Source organism: Helobdella robusta (genome assembly GCF_000326865.2).
Source record: "Helobdella robusta unplaced genomic scaffold HELROscaffold_1, whole genome shotgun sequence".
Lineage (NCBI taxonomy): Eukaryota > Metazoa > Annelida > Clitellata > Rhynchobdellida > Glossiphoniidae > Helobdella > Helobdella robusta.
In genome coordinates, this window is record NW_008703570.1 from 9,217,942 (window position 1) to 9,237,782 (window position 19,841).

Consider the following 19,841-nt stretch of genomic DNA (forward strand, 5'->3'; position numbering starts at 1 on the left):
GTGTAAAGCATTCGTTTTTACTGTACTGAAAATTAAGCTGTAGAGTTCTGTTCTATGTTTTAATATCTGAAAAAAGTTGTATCAAATTCTTTTTTTTCCAACATCGGCAGAAGCACGCGAGGCATGATGATCGATTGAACGTTTTTCGTGCAGCTTTTGTGAACAAGTCAACGTTAGTTACGTCAGAATCATCATCAAAATCGTCAACCCTATCGTCATCATCAACTCCATCATCAACGCCACAATCATCATCATTCTTGTCATAATCCTCATCATTTGCACTGTCGAACTATTCAAAAATATCATCATCGTCGTCGTCGTCGTCATCATCATATTAGTTCTATCTCAATAGGTTATTTAGATGTTTATGAACGGCTTCGACAATGGAAAATCCCAATTACAACAACTACAAAATTGTCATCAACATCATCCACAACAACATCCACAACAAAATAATTACAACAACACCAACTACTAAATAATAACACAAGTTTCGGATAAAGTTATTTTTTCTGTAACAACGACTAAGCTCCAAAGCAACATTTTCATAAAATAAGTGTGGTGACAACTTTCAGTTTAGAATATCTTATTCTGTGAAACTTTTGCAAAAAAGGGCATTAAAATTTGATAAAAAAAATGATAATAAACCAATTATATAAAACGATAGTAATAATAAAAATGAAAAGAAATGACATTGATGGATTGAAGGGTCAACATTGAATCACACCTACTTACGACAACCACTTTCAAACATTTCAAATAACACCAATCAATCAAATAATCAATCAATCATCCATTCAATCAACCACTAAATCAACCAACAAATTATTCTAAAAGAAACTTTTAAAATAAAATTATTTAAAAAACTGGTAAATGCGCTCTTCCAAAATATAAACATAAAATAATAAAACCCACAAAAAGATTTCGATAATTTCAACATAACAACAAAAAAATCTACTACTACCACTACAACATCAAGAACAACAAAAACAGCGACAACAAATACTACAACAACAACAAAAAATACTACTAGAGCAACAACAGATTCTACAACAACAACAACAAATACTACTAATACAACTAAAAAAAATAATAATCATATCCTAAAACATCCCCTCTCCCTCCTCTCTCTCTCTCACTACTGAGCAACAAACTCACGCAAGAAATGTCAGACTTTGACAATCGTGTCACATTAAACGTCGGTGGCATTAGGCATGAAACCTACAAGACGACTCTGAAGAAAATTCCCGCCACGAGGTTGTCTCGTCTGACGGAGGCCCTTGCAAACTACGACCCCGTCCTCAATGAATATTACTACGATAGGTTCGTTGGGTGGGGGGCTGACGTTTTGAATATCACAAACATTGCTTTGGTGGAAAATTTTCTAAAATCTTATTTTAAAAAAAAAATTAGTTTCAATAAATTTGATGACTGATGATCATGGTTATTTCATCGTCATCGCTAACCTCATCATCATCATCATCATCATCATCATCATCATCATCATCATCATCATCATCATCATCCCTCGTTCCCACCCAGACACCCAGGCGTGTTTGCACAGATCCTCAACTACTACAGAACGGGCAAACTCCACTACCCCACCGATGTCTGTGGCCCTCTATTCGAGGAAGAACTCGAGTTCTGGGGACTGGATGCTAATCAGGTGATCATGATAATGATGTGGATGATGGTGTTGATGTCGACAATAATGATGGTAATCAAAACAACCTACGTCTTTGTTACACTGGTTGCGGCGAGGCGTTAAAATGATTCTTCATGCTCTACAGTTAGTAGTTTAAAATTCGAAGAAACACCAACCTATTCTACCATAGTGTGAATAATAAAGTTTTTTGTCCCGTGATATACGAAAGTAGATAGGCTGAAACCAAACGTTCAATGAGCTCAACATAGAGCGCTAATCAACGTAAAATGAATAACCCCCCAAAAAAAGCAATTTTTTTATAAAATAAGAGAACAAATTTTCGGTCAAAATTTTGTCTCCTATTTAATTTTTGCAACAAAAATGTGAGGTGTCATTTATCAATTTAATTGGTTCAACAAATTTGTTCTCTTATGAATGTTTACAAACATTCATCTATTTTCTAATATAATTATTTTCTAGCAAGCTTATGATCATTCATTACGTTCATATAACATTTTCGTTATTTCAAAAATTTTTGCTCATCTAGATTTGTTTTAAAGTTTTCTGATATATCAAGTGAAAAATGTTTATTCATTGTATCCAGAAATTTGAAAAAAAAGAATTTGGTCACGAGAATAAAATTTTCATTGAAAGTTGATGCTTTGCTTGTTTTCCATTTGAACAGATTTCAATTTGTATGCGTCTCATTCATCAGATGGAGTTGTCTTTCAAAAACAATAAATACAAAATCCGCATAAAAACGCATGCGTACGGTGACCAATTAACTACATAATACATTTTCATATATGCATACAGACACATTTATAAACACACACGCACACAGATATATATATATATATATATATATATATATATATATATATATATATATATATATATATATATACATAAAAAAGAAGGCATTGCAGCAGATAAAGAAAAAAAGACGAGGCTAACATAAATCGCAATTATTTCAATTCATTTATCAGCCCTGTTGATATCGTTACGGCGCGTTCTTATTTGCACATGCCAGTTTGTTTCTCGAAGATTTTGTTGTTATAATCCGTCTGAGTTTGTGATTATGTCAGCAGTGAATGTTGTCTGGTTGAATTTGTCGTCTGGATACAACATTTTAAAAAAAATGCGCGCGTGCTTCGATGTTGGATGTGTGTGGTGTGTTTGTGTGTGTGTTTGCGCGCGCGCGTGTGTGTGTGTTTGCGCGCGAACGTGTGTGTGTGAGTGTGTGTGGATATGTTTGTGTGTGTGGACATGTCGTCTATTGTTTTGTATCTGGATATCTGGCTATTGTAGGTGAGCGGTATACATCTGACCGGTGAGGGCATAAAGTTTTATTTAAATTTTCCTCTTCACCCGACGTAAACAAACGTCATCATCGTTATCTGATAAGGACTGCATGCAAGCCATCATCGGAATAATTCAGAGAGGATTGTTGTCGTAATGGAAACAGGGCTGTTGGAAGCATTCACTCGTTGATTGGAGCTTTGCTGACGTTTTTTAAAAAATTACTCCGCGCTAGATAAGGGCATTGTGCCTAGTTGCTCCGATCTTAAAAATATATTACATCGCTGAGGAAAAGTAAAAACTAATACAGAATCAAGGAATAATCATTTCAATAACATTGAATTTTTTTGAAGAAATGAACAAAAACGCTTCAATTTAGAAAAAAACAATTTGTATCATGCTAAAAAGTTTGAAAATAATAATAGTAAAATTTGAAAAAAAAAAATTTTCAAACTTCCGTTCGAAAAAGCATGGAATGGTTTATGTGTACATACCATTACACGCATTACAAAGACAAGCGAAACAGTGCACTCAGTATCGATATAAGACAAATCGAAGAATTTTAGAATCGCAAATTCAATGTCTGTCTACCCAGTAATAAAATCTTCAAACCAAATCAAATCGTCTAGAAATATATATATATATATGAATAAAAAATATATTAGTACATTTAATTTTCTTTCTTTCTTTCTCTTTTTCTACCAACATGTAAGACACATATATAGGTAGGTATGTAGGTGTGAATGAAGGAGTTCAAACTGGAGAGGAAGTTGACACTGCTTCCTTAGCAACCCCACTGCACAAATATTTCCACTTCTCTCTGCGTATCTCTCAAAATTTTTCACATATTCTAGAAAAATGCACACACAATCAAAGACACTCGGTCAAAAGAGAACTTACAATTACAAATAAACACAAAAACAAGAATGAAAAATACGAAACTACATATTATACATACATACATTATAAATACATACACCTAAATAAAATTTTAATGTATAAACATGAATCCATACACATGCATATACATATTTATAATTATATATGTAATGTTAATATTTATATGTAATCCTCACATCAATTCACACGTACGTGCACATTGCACGCACATACACAAACACTTTCGTGGAAATGGGTAACTGCGTTTATTTCATAATTTTTATGTAAACCTTTTTCCATTGTGCTGTTACTTCTAATAAGTTCTAGAAACATATGCAACATATATACAAAAACACACACACACACATACACCCACATTCACAATCACATATATTTAGTATACATAAGTTAATCATGTTTTCAAGTTTCGCGAAAAATATTAAAAAGTTGTTTGTTTAAATATTTATTGTAGCGTTTTCCAAGTGACAATTGTAATTAATTTGAAAAAATGTATTTTGCATATTTTAAAACCGATTTACACGGATTTTTCAAATATTTTCAACAATAATTGAAAGAAATCCAAGAAAAAGAAAAAAATTTGCATGTTCAATATGGAAAGCCTTTCTAAGAATGGAGCGATGCTCATCTCATCATATCATTACCGCGGTCTTATTTATGCCTTGTTCGCGAAAGGCAGCAAATGTCAGAGCATCACCATTATATTGTTATTTTCAATGATTTATGCTCACGTTTATATTTGCTCCTTTTCATAAGTTCTTTATAAATTGCTATCAATAACCAATGCAATAATGCCTGCTATGTCTTTTGTGTTCAACTTGTGATATTTGAATGCTAATTTTTCCATTGGGTATTATTTTCTAACCAAGATATGCGTTTAATCAGAAATTTAAAAAAAATAGAGATACCAACGTCATATAATATAATTTAGTCAATATTTGTGCAATCAATGATTGTACCATCAATGTTTGTACCATCAATACTTGAGACGTTGAGATTTGGGATCTTCATGTCTTAAACGACTTAGATGGTTATAATAACTGCTATATTATTTGGTTAATAAGCACTTACATATGATTAATTCTTCATAACATTATTAATAATCAAAACATTTCAGATGTTAGAAAATTTAAAAAAAAATTACTTATGTCGATTTTTAAATGATAATAATTAAAAAAAGTTGTCATTTTTCTGGATAGTAGTAGTAGCAATGACAATAAAATTGATAGTAAAAGTAAATGTTATAATAAAAGTCGAAGTAGTTTGTCCAGATAATAATTGCAGGGCAGTAGTTGTAAACATGCTAACATTTAAGCAAGCACTTTGATTTATATACAAGTGGAAGAAGAAAGGTCCTTTGTACGTTACCTACTTCACTCTTTGTCATAATGTAATAATAATGCATATTTCCGAGTGTTTTTGCTTTCAACAATTGCCTGATTTTGTGCACATTTTTTAACAAATACGTGAATAAACTGTGTTTAAAATCTTTTCAGTTTCACTAAATTTTTCTATTTTCAAATCCAAACTATTCAACAACAAACAATTTAGATTAAAACAATTTAGTTTTGAATGAATTTTTAAATAACTTTGTTATATTTTTGATTGGTTGATTTACTTGATGAAAAAAAAATTGAATCTCAACAAAATTTGAGAATTGAAAATAATTTCATTCGCTACACCACACCGTGCAGGTAGAGCCATGCTGCTGGATGACTTATACGACCCACCGTGATACACAGGAAACACTGCAAACCCTGGATAGACTCGACCTGGATACCGACAAACCGACGGAAGAGGAAATCATGAAGAAGTTTGGATTGGATGAAGAATTCAACTGCGGGAATGAGTTGAGTTTCTGGTTAAGAGTGAAGCCAAAGATATGGGCTCTTTTTGACGAACCTTATTCTTCAACATTAGCTAAGGTAAACTTTTGTTTATAAATCACTATATAGTTGTACTTAATAAGCGAATTTTTCTTTATAAATCACTATGTAGTTGCGCTAAATACATATATATATATATATATATATATATATATATATATATATATATATATATATATATAATCATATTTGGTAATTGTCATTTGAAGGTTCAACATATTATTTTTATTATTTTTATAAAAAATAGATTTAATTAATATTTTTACTCAAAATTAACCAAAAAAATGATTGATTAATCTGATAAAAACTTTTTTGTTTTCAATCTCACAGTTGGTTGCCACCATTTCCGTGTTTTTCATCATCGTCTCTATCATCTCATTCTGCCTTAAAACACACACCTCCATGCGTGTTGCCCCTTACGTGCACAACTCATCTTCACACGACCTCACAACACCTTCCATGCTGATCAACGACACTTTAAATTCAACCAAGGACAATGCTGTCCTGATGAATGATAACATTAACAGTTTACATACAATCGATGAAAGTAGTCATGAATTTTCAAAACAGTCGGATTTTCAAAAAAAACCGCAGTTTAAACCTGCGCGGCAAAAAGTTTCTTTAAAACAACAAAAACAGCAGCAATTACAGCAGCAGCTCTCAAGCAGTCAAAACATCGTAGAGCCGAATGACGACTCGACGCACAAATGCCAGTGGCCGTTTGGTTGCACACACAGCTACAAAGACAACTCAAACTTGACCAAACCTCATCTTTTATTTTTTTACGTTGAGTGCATTTGTAATATTTGGTTCACTTTCGAGCTCATAATAAGGTTTATCGTCAGTCCAAATAGGCTGGTTTTCATAAGAACACTAGTCAATATAATTGATTTTGTGGCCATTATGTCTTTCTATTTAGACTGTTTGATGACGTTTTTACAGAAAGAAAATGAAATTTTAGATTTCTTGAGCATCGTTTGCATAATGAGGCTTTTCAAACTGACCCGACATTCGCCTGGATTAAAAATTCTCATACACACATTCAAAGCAAGTGCACATGAACTTAGCTTACTTGTATTTTTTCTTGTTCTTTTCATTGTCGTATTTGCTTCCCTTGTTTATTATGCCGAGAGAACAGGAGTGAATAAAGACAACAATTTTTCTTCAATCCCAGAAGGGCTTTGGTGGGCGATAATCACAATGACGACAGTGGGCTATGGTGACATGACGCCAAAAACTTATTTAGGAATGTTTGTTGGATCAATTTGCGCTCTAACTGGTGTCCTCACTATTGCACTTCCAGTTCCAGTCATTGTTGGCAACTTCACACTTTTTTATTCTCATACGAAAGCAAGAGCTAAATTGCCTAAAAAACGACGGCGTGTGTTGCCAGTTGAAGCTGTCAGACCAAAAAATTTGCAAGCTGCATTGAAGAGTTGCCCAGGTGGGCCGCTACCTTTTCAAAACTTAAGGTTGAACTCACCACCTCTGCTATCGTTGAAACCCCCGACATCATTCAGCGGAAATTTTGGAGCTAACTCGAAAGCCACCACGCCGACTAGCAATGATCATTTATTGACTGCTTCAAACAACGATAACAAACACAAGCTAAGTTAGTTGTTACCTTTTTCAATTTATTTAAATTAAAATATAAATAAATGTTTGATATATTGAGAAGTCTTTATTGAAAAACTGATCGTATTAAAATGATAAAACTTGACTCGTATTAGTAAAACGTGTTATTTCTTTGAAGCTTGAAAGAGCAAAAAGTATTTTATAATTTTTTTTTTCACAAAAATGAACTAGTCACGGTAATTTATTTCATTTTATGAAGTCATTAGAAACATTTAAAATTAAAACGTTAAATATTCCACGTTGAATTTTAAATGTTTATTTATTTAAATAAATTAAAAAGATTTTTTTATTATTTCTTGGAATCATATTTTACCACGTTAACAAAAAAGTTTAATGTCCGACCAAACCGAAGCCATCTCTAAACAATAGAAGCACTGTGTGATTGGCCAGCCAGCTGTTTACGTACTCGCTAATCTGATTAAAATTAACATGAGAATTTCAATCTACGCTTTTTTTACTGTAGGATTCTTATGCTGAAAACTTCTTACTTGCCACTAGAATAAAAATACTTCCTTGATTTTCTAATGTTTTTCATCAATTATTAATTAAATTGAATTATTGTTACGGCGAAATGTAAAAATTGACACATATAAAAAACAACTGTAAGAGACGGCAACCTCAGATTTAATAACACTAGAAACATGAAACATATTTGTTCCATAATTCATAAACATTCTTCACGACAAACTGCAAATAGGTGAAAAGATGATGAGTAACAATAACAAACAATTAAAGTACATATTCAATAAACGAGGCATCTGTTATCTTCATGAAAGTGTAATTTATCGCATTCGAGTTAATAAAAATTTTTTCACAATTTTTTTTATTGTTTTTTTTTTCATTCTTTTTTCACTAGGTATTAAAAATATACGTAATTTCATTTATATTTTGATATTTAAAACTTGGCAACTTTTTTCGGCTCAACTCAAATTTGTATTATCATATTATAATACAAATATTTTAAATTTTAGTGAGATTAAGGCCTTAAAAAACTAAAAATTTTACACAAATTTTTACGTAAATGTTTTTTATGGAGGATTGCAACTCATTTGTTCAAAACAAAAAAGATTTTTACAAAGTTTCAGCTGACGAGATAGCACAGACGGCAAGAGTGTCGTGTCTCGCATAGTTATTGAGAAGCAATCACATTCGAATACTGTCTCTTTTTAGCTATATTATTCGCAATTTATAAGTGTTTTCAAATTTTTAGTTTGATCAAGGCGACAAAATACAGACTCACCTCATTTTACTTTTAGAAGGAAAAAAGTGCTTTGCTGCCCTAAACTGATTTTCGTGATTGTCATCGTCAATTAAATACTAAATCGGAGGAATTAAAAAATCATTTTATGAAAAATAATTCAGAAAAATGTATGTAGCTATCTCGTTTATAGCGTTTCAAATATTAATATAGGTGAAAATTGCTTCACAAAAACGTATTCAAGAACCCAAGAGTAATATTTTAAACATCTAATAAAACTGGACCGTGCAATTGATTTGTTTTGACAGCGAAAAGCAATAAATTCGTTTAGAAAATTGTTGTTGGTTCATCGGGGCAGATATTTGTTCTACTTGTTGTTTGCTTACTATCGCAACTATGCTTTTGACTTTGCTTGGCGATTGAGCCCGTGAGTTTGTTTGTTTATGAATGTGTGTGTTGTGTCTGTCTGTGTGTGTGATAGAGAAAGAGAGAGAGAGAGAGAGAGAGAAAGAAAAAGAAAGAGAGAGAGAGAGAGAGAAAGATAAAAAGAGATAAGTAGATAGAAAAGGAAAAAATGAGAGAATGGGAGAAACTATATAATTTATAATGGGTTAGTTTTTTATGTGTGTTTGTTTGTGTGAGAAAGAGAAAAAAACTTAAACATAAAGAGAGAGAAAAAGAAAGAGAAAAAGAGAGAGAAACTAAAAAATTGTTAGAGAGTGTTTTTGTATTTACGTCGATGATTGACTTATTGTTAAAATTTCAGTTTTACCGTGATAAAAAGAATTAAATATGCAAACATTAAGTTCTGCAATCATGTTAATCATTTATTTCATCACCAACATCATGTTTTTATCATTAACATCATGTACATCCTCTTTCCTCCAAACTACCGCTGATGATTTTACAGTCATTCTTTATTACCAGAGACAGATACCTCGAAGAGTTATATTGGAGTATTGGAACTATCGTTCCTTACTAGATCCTTCACTAATCTTATTAGATTCTAATTTTCAGTGAAATGACGTTATGGATGCTGGCTTGGATTTTATCGTTTTGTCATCCTATGTTGGATTTCCGTCCTCATTTTGATTGTAAACGTTTTTTCACTCTTCATTAGATTATCATTAGATCATTCTGCTTTCATCATCATAAATCATATTGTTTAGGTTTCTTTTTTTCTGAAAACTCGTAAAACTGCTATTTATGTTTTAATTATCATTATCAACGTCATCACCATCGTCATCATCATAAACTAATATCATCTTATTATCATCATGACATCATCATCATGTAACAACAACATTTTCGTCATCTCACAAGCGTATGCATGCAACGCTAAATACGTCTACCAACTAAATGATGTTATCAGTGCATTTTCATTCCGGAGGTCCTTTCTGACTTTTTATTCTATTTTGTAAACACTTATTAATACTTGCATTTGGTTTATTATAATTTAAAATACCATTCATCAACTTTGGCATCAACATGTGATTACTGCTAAAAAAGTTTTTTACTTATGTGAAAATATAGCATTTATGAAATACAGAAACTCGGGCAAGGATGGGCTCAAGAATTATTGCCTTTGAACGAAAAATAATTTGTAAATTTTTGTTTAGATACTCAATTATATCAATTAAAATCATTCAAGCTTTTTCAATTCCAACAACATTATCTAAGCTACAATAAAGCTACAATGGTTTCGTTAACAGAAAATCAGCTGCTTCAATTAATTTGTGAAATTTCAAAGAACTGTAGCTACAAGAACTTTCGTAATATCAACTGGTCAAAAATGACAAAAAATGAGTCTACCTTTTAAACACAACCGAAAATTGTTTCTATCCTTTTGGAAGAAGATAGTGATGCTGATAATAACAATAGTGATGAAAATATTTTTAACTCAACGTATTAAATAAAAAATATAATATAATACAATTCATAAGCTTGCATTACTAAGCGGTAGGCACAAGATGTTATTGCTACACTAAATCTCAGTCTCACAGCCCCACGTACTCTTGTTCTTATTGAATGAATAAACAAATTTCTTCACGTTCTTTATATCTAATTTTTTTCCATTAATATTTTTTTTTTATTTTTTGGTAAAATATAAACCACGTTATTATTTTTTATGTTCTGATGTGATGACGTGCTATCATGTGTTGTTGTAACAACACTTTGTTGCTTAATTATTCATTATAATAATGATAATGCCATTTTTACGACTTGAACAATTTCAATGGCAAGCAAACGTGAGCGTAAACTACACGCACAACGTGGCTATTTGGAGAGCGCAGGAAATATTTAACCATCATTTTCAATGGTTTCGTTAACAGAAAATCAGCTGCTTCAATTAATTTGTGAAATTTCAAAGAACTGTCGTAAGTTCGTCATAAATTTCAGCTTACATAAACAATTGCATCCAAGCTGCCTTTTTATTTCTACCATCCTTCATTAACTTTAATCATTTATCATATCATCGTCATCATTATCATTAACATCATCATTGTAAACGCACAGATCAGTGGTTTCCAATCAACTCATGGTACTTACTTGCTGGTCTCATGTTGAGTAGCGAATGAATGTTCAACATTTAAATCATTTGATATGGTTTCTTGTTTTAATGGGCTCCATAAACATGGCCATGCACAACATTCACATTCATGCGCAGTGCAATTGTCTCTGGAGCAACTTAAGTGACGAGAGTAAGGCAGTTACTCTAGCAGCAGCACTTTGAGTTGTCTTTCAGTGGAGTTTTGTGCTTGTCATTTGTTTTTCTGACGCGAACCTTTTGTGTTCTCAGAAAATTAGGCTAGCAGGCAGTGATGGTTTTTAATTTGTTTGTAAGAGAAATGAAATATTCTTGATTTTTGGTGCAATTAATATTTGACTGATTAATTTTGCAGAAAATCACTTGAGAACATAAGAATTTTTCAACCTGAAAAAAACTTCCTCAAATAAAGTTTTTTCAACAAATCAACACTAAGCAAATATTTATTTAACTCGTTGTTTGTTCGTTCAATTTGAATGAATTCTATTCGATTTTGTGTAGGTACCTGACTCAATGAAAAAAAAACCTCAAATCAAAACCATGATAGAACCAAAAAAACTTGCTAAAAAAACATAAGGCAATTGTGGTTGACAAACGAACAATAAATAAAACTAAACGTGAGACATGTCTGAATGAAATTACCAGGTCCGCGCAACAAGGCAATGCAATAAACCATCAGCGCACGTCAAATAGTAAAACCGCATCAACGGGTTGCTCGCCTATTCGTTTTTGTTCTTTTTCAAAACGTGCGCAACATATTTTGTTGCTGTTGTTGTTTGTGTTACAAGACAAATCATCGATGCGTTGTTAATTGTGATGTTGGTTGGCGCGTAACACGAAGACCAACTGATTTTGTCCGCTTGTAATGCTGTTAATCTAAACTTGTTTGCACTGAACTTTTGTCATTGATGTGACAAACAAACCTTGGTCGTTGAATAACGTTGTGCTTTTCAGTAGCGTTACAAACCCATTCGTTATCATTGCAATCTTTGAAAGCATTATCTACGAATAGTCGGTAGAAGTCGATGCAGAATTTTTTATCAAGAAGGAATTTTTAGAATGGTGCGATATTTAAAATTTTTTTTGATCAAAACAAGCTTGGTGACCAAAAAAATTTCAGCCACATCACGTCCTTAACTTTATAAAGTTATTTGATGTACATTCTATGTATTTTTCATAGCTAATAGAAAAATGCAATTCTACATACATACTAGTCTAGAGCTAACACTGATTATAGAAGTTTTTAATTAATAAAAACAAACAAAGATGCAAGACAAAACAAGGAATTTCACCAACAAGATTAGCAGACAGGAAAAAACAATTGCAAAAGAGTTAACGTTAATAACTACAGGACAATAAACAAACTTCTGCTTTCATTATCAACGAGCGAAATCATCCTAGCGACGTAATTAACTGCAAAAATTTAATTCAACACCGAAAAGCATTATCAATAGCAGCATTAACTTAAACAAAAATCTCTTGGCTAAAAAATTTAGGTTTAAAAACATTTGCTATTAGTTAAGCGAACATCATCAAAAACAATATCTAACAATTCTAACCTTGAAAAAATTAAAAAATGAAATTATCATTATGAAAAATTAAAATGTTAGTTAGAATGCATTGATATGTAATAAAGAAATAACTAAACCAGAAATTTTTTCAAAGATCTTTGCCTAACAACTTACAATCACCTAACCAATTATATTTACAAGGGCAAACTCTGACTACAACAATTATCAGCACTACCGACAACCACAACAATAACAGCAAAAACAACAACAACAAAATCGACAACCACAACAACAACAAAAAACTACAACGGCAACAACTTCACCTCAAACAACGATACAACGTCGATGAGCATTAGGGTAGGTCGTCCCAAAACTTTTTTTAAACTATCGACTATGAATAGCAATAAAAAGTTGCTCTAGTATATATGGATCACATTTGGAACAAAATTTACAAAAAAAAATTTTGTTTAACTTTGCCGCCAGGGCCTCGAAAAATGACTTAAATTTGCCATTGAAATAAGCTCATATAATATATAACAGTATTTCTATTCAATGCCAAGTGTTTGATTAATATTAAAACCAAGATTTACATTTTATTATTTTGTTAAATTGTTTCTAAATTAATTTTTTTTGTAAAATTAAATTATTTTTTTGTAAAAAAAATATTTTTTTCGTAAATTTTTTTTTATAAAAATACAATTTTTTTGTAAAAAAACACAAATTATTTTTTTTGTAAAAAATTTCAATAATTGGAGTGATACAGTTACACAACATACTTCTCGGTATATTTGATAATTAAAAGACACTGTTCTTTTGCATATAAGAGAAGGACATTGACTTTTATCATAATATAATATATATTTACTATTATAATATTATCAGTTTCAGTTAATCTCTCCTTTTTTCCAGTCCTTCTTCAAACCAATATGTGAAATTTCTTTTCTTGATTCTAATTTTGCTCTTATATATCCATCACGTCTCAGAACACCACAGACTGACGATGATGCTTCGGTTACCAACTTTACATGTCGTTCCATGCTTTGATTATAGCAAGGATATATTTCTAGTGTCCACTTTCAAGATACTTTAATTGATGCTTCAATTTTGTCATCACTTATATCTCGTAGCATAGGTGGCGAGGTTCTTGGAACGTCTTGCCAATTTAGAAGACAATAGAAGACAAAAGTATTTGGCAGCCTCAAAGTTAAGAGAAGGACATTGAAATTTTCTGATTTTACCTTCACCAGGTGCTGTGGCTTTTCTTGCACATTTAATTCGTTCGGCTGCAAGTTCTCTTATCTCTGTCATCCAGCAGCATTGCTGTTAGAATATTTTCTGGGTGACACAAAAAAGCATTTCTTTGAACACATTTATTTATTATCTGGAGTTCATTTTTAGAAAAAAAACGCGTAAATTGAATCAAGCGCCACAGGTGCCTAGCATCCATATAACACTGAGGTTGTATTTTTGTAAAAAAAAAAAAAACCATAGTGGAGCATAAACTATTAGAATGTAGTCCGTAAGCAATGTGAGTTCTTTATAAAGTGACGTGGTATAAGCTAAAAATGTCAATCTTGCCCCACCTGGCGGCAAAGGAAGATGAGCCTTGATTTTGAAAAAATTTTCATTTCATACTAGATCCATGCCATAGCAACTTTTTATCACTATTCACAGTCAATTTTTTTCTGACGACCTACCCTAATGTGCATTAAATTTGTGGCAAAAAAAAGCAAATTACGGCGATGACACGCTTCGATAGAGTTTGATACTAGCGCGATTGGTGTCGGTAGGATTGTTTTTGTTGTGTTCTTGTTTATTTGTGGCTAACTTGTTTTTTGGTGCGAATGTTTACAAAGTATTTAGGTGACGTGATTGTGTATTAGCAAAGGTGCCAAATAGTGTGTGTGTGGTGTGTGTGTCTGTGTGTGTGTGTTTGTGCCACACACACACACAAACACACCACACAACACAAACTACCATTTGTTAATTTCCACACACACACACACGCACAGACACACACACATTCCACTATGACACACCATTATGTATTGATTTGTTTTTTGTTGACTTGTAAAAACTTTAAGTAATAAATAATTATGTACTTAAAAGAAATAAATATATGTGTCCTTTTTCTTGTCCAGTTTCTTACTATCACGTGTATTTGATGAGGCACATACGTTAATACAATTTGGTGATTTTGTGTTATAATTTAAGAACAAACATTGTACGTTAAGACAAACAATGTATGTTTGTTCTTACTTACCCCAGCCTAAAAACTGGCAAACTGATTTAGCTTTTGTTTAGTTGTTGCTGAAAATAATTTAATGATGGCATAACATTTGGCTGAACATACGTCATTAATTTTGTCATATTATTCATGAAAACGAGGTAGTAGTAGTGGATTGGAGAAAGAATATTTGAATTTCTTTACAAATAGTTTTTACTCTTTCAAATCTCCTGCGATGTTTCTTGTGTATACATTGTCGTCCATCTTAAAACAAGCGTGTCCGTCGATTCTGCTGTTGTTGAAGTGTTGTTTTTGTTGATGTTGAGTTGTTGTTGTTATTGTTGTTGTAATGTTGTTGGTGTTGTTGTATTGATTTTGGTAGTATGCTGTTTGTGTTTTTGGCTGCTGTTGTTGTCTAAGTGTTGGTGTGTTGTTGTTGTTGTTGTTTGAATTTGTTTACAACGAGTTATGAAATTTATTTCGAATAAAAACAAACAAACCTCTGTCTGAATATTGGGAAGAGCATATTCCCATAAAACTTGTAATAACTCACAACTCGTTCACTTTCATCATTACACACACACACACGCACGCACACACACACACACATACACACACACACGCGCACACACACACACACACACACACACGCAAAGCAGTCTTATCAACTGGAATCTGCAAAACCATCGCGGATTAACAATAAATCTTTATTAAATCGCGAGTTTCGGAAACAAATTGATAAACGTATTGACACAATCTACGGCGGGCTTAAAAACTCTTAAAATCTTCCACAATATTCATCATTGCCTTCGTGTACTTTCTGATTGATTTGCATGTAATTTTGACATATCACGCCAGTTTCAATAGCTCAGCTAGACATATATGTGTATGTATGTAAGTAGTAAATACAAATCTTTTGATTTCTTTATACATTGTATGAATACATTATGTGTATGTATGTTTATATGTATGTGTGTGCGTGCGTATGTGTGTATAGATATGTGTGTATGGTTTTGTTTGTGTGTGTGTTTGTGTGTGCGTGCGTGCGTGTGTGCGTTTGTGCGTAGTGTATGTACACGGGCAATATTTATCGTTGGTTGGTTGTATACGGATTTGAGCATGTCTGCATTCCTTCTAATAGAGATTGAGTGTTGTCAGGTTGGCGACAGTACGAATTGTTCGCCAGATTGATTTTCGATGTAGGTGTTGTTGTTGTTAATGTTGTTGTAGTAGTTGTTGTTGTTAATGTTGTTGTTTGTTGTCTGTTGGTGGGGAGGTTGAGATTGTTGTTGTCGTCAGTGATGTCTGTTTTCACATCATCATCATCAATCATCATCAATCATCATCATTGCTACCATCTTCATCATCATCAGCGCCACGGCCATCATCATCATCCTCATTTAATGCAAGAACCATCATGCCAATACAACTTACTACGACTTCACACATTTCATTTCAGATTTCCTTCTTAGTATATTTCGTTCCTTCGTTTTGGGATGAGTAATTCTAAGAAGAAATAATTTTTTGGCTCCGTAGATTATTTTTTTGTTACTATTACACTTTTTTACATTTATTAGTTCATGCGAGCGCGCGTGCGTGTGTGTGTGTGTGATATTGCGTGAGCATAAATATTTTTTGGTAAACAGAATTGAAAAATATTAAGTTACATTAGCATAAAATATAAACACGAGAAGTAGTAGTCAAATTGGACTATGTAAATTGAATTTGATTTAAAAATTATAACCTATCATTGAAGAATAAAAATTATACATCGGTGGTTTAGCTCAGTCGGTAAAAGTGCCATTTCTCGCGATGTTATTGAACATTGACCCGTTTCGAACGCTATCTTTCCCTAACTCCCAGACTATTGCGATGCTCAGACAAACGAAGTGCTTATGAGTGTTAAGTACTGCGTACGTTGTGCACTGTGGATAGCACAGTTTTCGTAGCACGAAAGTTTTTTTTATATTTACGGTAGGAATGATAAGTGAGCATTTTTCCGCATATCGAAGCTGTTGTTACTGAAAAAAAAAATTATTTAAAATTTTGAGGTATTTGAAAATATCACAAACACATTTCAAGTAATTTAATTGATTTTTATTTTGTTATCTGTCCTTCTTTATTTTCCTTCATGTGCATTATTGTATAAATTCATAAATGTTTAATCGTACAAAAAGTTTATATCATAGACATGAAAGTTCAAAGTGCGGTTTATTTTTGAAAAATATTTCTAATTGATCAGATTTTTGACAAATAAGAAAATAAGAATCGTAACATTTTGTTTATGCGAGTTCGGAGTTTCGCCGCCATCGTCCCTACAGCTCTTATTACAATCAACATTACATTCATCGCTAACGTGAAATTATTTTTAAAGCCAAATAAAAGATCATCTTCATCATCATGTCACCATCACCATAACCACCACCATCATCATCACTATCACCATCACCACTATTACCAGTATCATCATCACCTTCTTCTTCATCATCATTATCATCACATCATTACCATTACTATTCCTATTAATGATTCAACGTAGCACTCAAATGAGTTAAAAATAGTACCTTAATCAACATTTTAAAATTTAATTTTCAGATTCTACACTGTTAGCAGCTCCATCTTCGTCGACATCCTCTTCATCGACGACACCGCCAACAACTACGACCGCCGCGACAGCAACGACATCAAACACAAAATCAATTTTCCCATTCAAACACCCAAGAATGGCGGGAAGGTTGAGTGTGGTGGCCGCGCTTATGAGGGGTTTGTATATTATCGTCTGTTTTTATATCTATGTTCGTTTACTATCGTCTATTTGCATATCTCTGTTTGTGTATTATCGTCTGTTCTTTTATCGTTGTAAATTATCATAGGTTTGTATATCGTTGTGAATTGCGTATTGTTTATATACTTTTTTTAATAATTTATTGTCTGTTTTGATATCTTTGCTTGTTTATCTTTGTATATATTCAATTATTTCTATGGAATTTATTTATACTTTTCGTTAAAGTTTTTATTTTTAAATTTGAAATTTTTTGGAATGTATTTCCATCTTTCTATCTTCTATTTTTTGGGCTGCAACCGTGGGAGTAAGCCTTTGTTATCGACGTGTATTTTTGTGTGTATTTGCAAATTTTTTGTTTAATTGTTATCTCTTTTATGCAAATTTTAATAACATCGCATACTTATGAAGCCAGTTTTTCTAACGCAAATGTTCACTTTATGCTCTTTTTTATTTGTTTATTTTTGACTTATATAAAGAGATTTTTTTCGTTTTTGAGTATTATCATATTTGGTCATTTAACTTGTTGGCGTTTTTTTGTTTATAATATGTTTTTTGCTTATGTTTGTTTTTTTTGTTTGTTTTTATGTTTGTTTGTTTGTTTGTTAGGGTATGACATTGTGTGCGCTTGAGTGAAATGTCTAATGAAGTTTGCGTCAGTCACATGCCAGCGTATTTTTGTACGTCCCGAAATTATTACTCCCGCTATTGTGCTTCCAGTTGCAACATCATCATCCTGTCTATTATACATCTCTAGCTTGCTAATGATGCTCTGGCATCGTCCACATGCACATTGCAATAACATTTTATTACTCTTAGTAAACATGATCTCTGATGACTTTTGAAAATTTCCAACATTGAACATTTTTCAAATAAACTTTTATGTCTGTTACTCTCTTCAGAATAATAATAACAATAATAATTATGAAAAAGTTTGAAAATACATGTTTCGAATAATCAATGTGATATCAATTTTGTGGTTTGAAATATTAATAACAATAATATTATTGATAACATCAGTATAGATAAAAAAATATATAATTGGAATTTTACATATGTTTAAAAATAAAATATTTTATTAATGTTGCCAGCTCAAATATCAACAAAAATTTTCCATCTAATAATCTTAGAACAATGAAGGTACCTCTATGATTACACGACTCCTTCCATATTTGATTGCATTAGCATTATTCCAATCAAACTTTCCTATCCATATTTGTCTATATCTTCCTTCTATCCAAACTCAGCATCAAGTTACACATTTAATTTTTTAGCTTCCTTATTTATTGAAATAATAATTAAAATAGGATTTTTCTCTATTATGATGAACAATTATTTTTTTATGAACATTTGAATAATTTGTGCAAAATAAGTTAGAAAAACAATGAAAAAAAGCAAAAATTGATAGAAATGTATGTACATAAAAAAAAGCAAAAATTGATAGAAATGTATGTACATAAACAACAAAACCAACACCTGTACAAACTAGAGTCTATAACATTAAAATAATTTCTGCTTAAAATTTCTAGACATATCAACCATTAAATATAATTACAAAAATCTTCAGAATCATCACAAAAATAAACGACAATATAAACAATAATATATAAACAACAACATAAACAACAACAACAACAACATGAACAACAACAAAATCGACCACACCACGTTAAAGGAAATACACGTACCGCGGTTCATAACCGCCTATTGCAATTTACTCATAGAACTTGAGTTATTGCCATATGACATTTTGATTGAAAGTTGTTTTGATTGCTGGTCTCACAATAGAACCACGAATGTTGCAGACCTATATGTAAAGAAATATCAAAATGTCATTTTGATGAAGTTAGATTAAAGTTAAAAAATTTAACTAACTCTCAAAGTTAATTAAAATAAATATGTTATACCTTTGCTGTTAAAAATCAATCCACAGTTGTGAGCTCCACGTATTAGTAGAGACAGACGAATTTTTTTTTGCGTGGGAAGATAATTTGTCCTACGTATGTGAATTGTTTTTGTTATAAATTTCTTCAATTAATCATTTTATTACAAATTATAGTTAAACATTTTTAAACAATTTCTTTAAAAATTTGAAAAAAAACTTCTAGTTTTTATTAGACCTACGAATAAACCAAATTTAAATAAAATCCCAGTTTATTATTGCATAAGTTCATGTCATCATAATAGCTTTCAAATTTACAATTGATAAT

The 19,841-nt window shown here is 31.7% G+C and overlaps 2 protein-coding genes across 2 annotated transcripts in view; both read left to right on the plus strand.

Moving 5' to 3' along the window:
• Positions 1–1,165: 1,165 nt before the first annotated feature.
• HELRODRAFT_63495 (hypothetical protein) lies at positions 1,166–7,347 on the plus strand (the record flags this gene model as incomplete). Its single annotated transcript, XM_009011238.1, has 5 exons — positions 1,166–1,323; positions 1,543–1,666; positions 5,539–5,769; positions 6,061–6,138; positions 6,445–7,347. The coding sequence occupies 5 exons, from the start codon at positions 1,166–1,168 to the stop codon at positions 7,345–7,347; spliced, it is 1,494 nt and encodes a 497-aa protein (XP_009009486.1).
• Positions 7,348–19,270: 11,923 nt separating this feature from the next.
• HELRODRAFT_159350 (hypothetical protein) overlaps positions 19,271–19,841 on the plus strand; it is a gene marked incomplete at both ends in the record, with an annotated part of 2,560 nt that continues 1,989 nt past the window's right edge. Inside the window, one exon of the mRNA XM_009011239.1 lies at positions 19,271–19,476. Within this exon, the coding sequence (XP_009009487.1) occupies positions 19,271–19,476 (206 nt within the window). The remainder of the gene's footprint in view (positions 19,477–19,841) is intronic.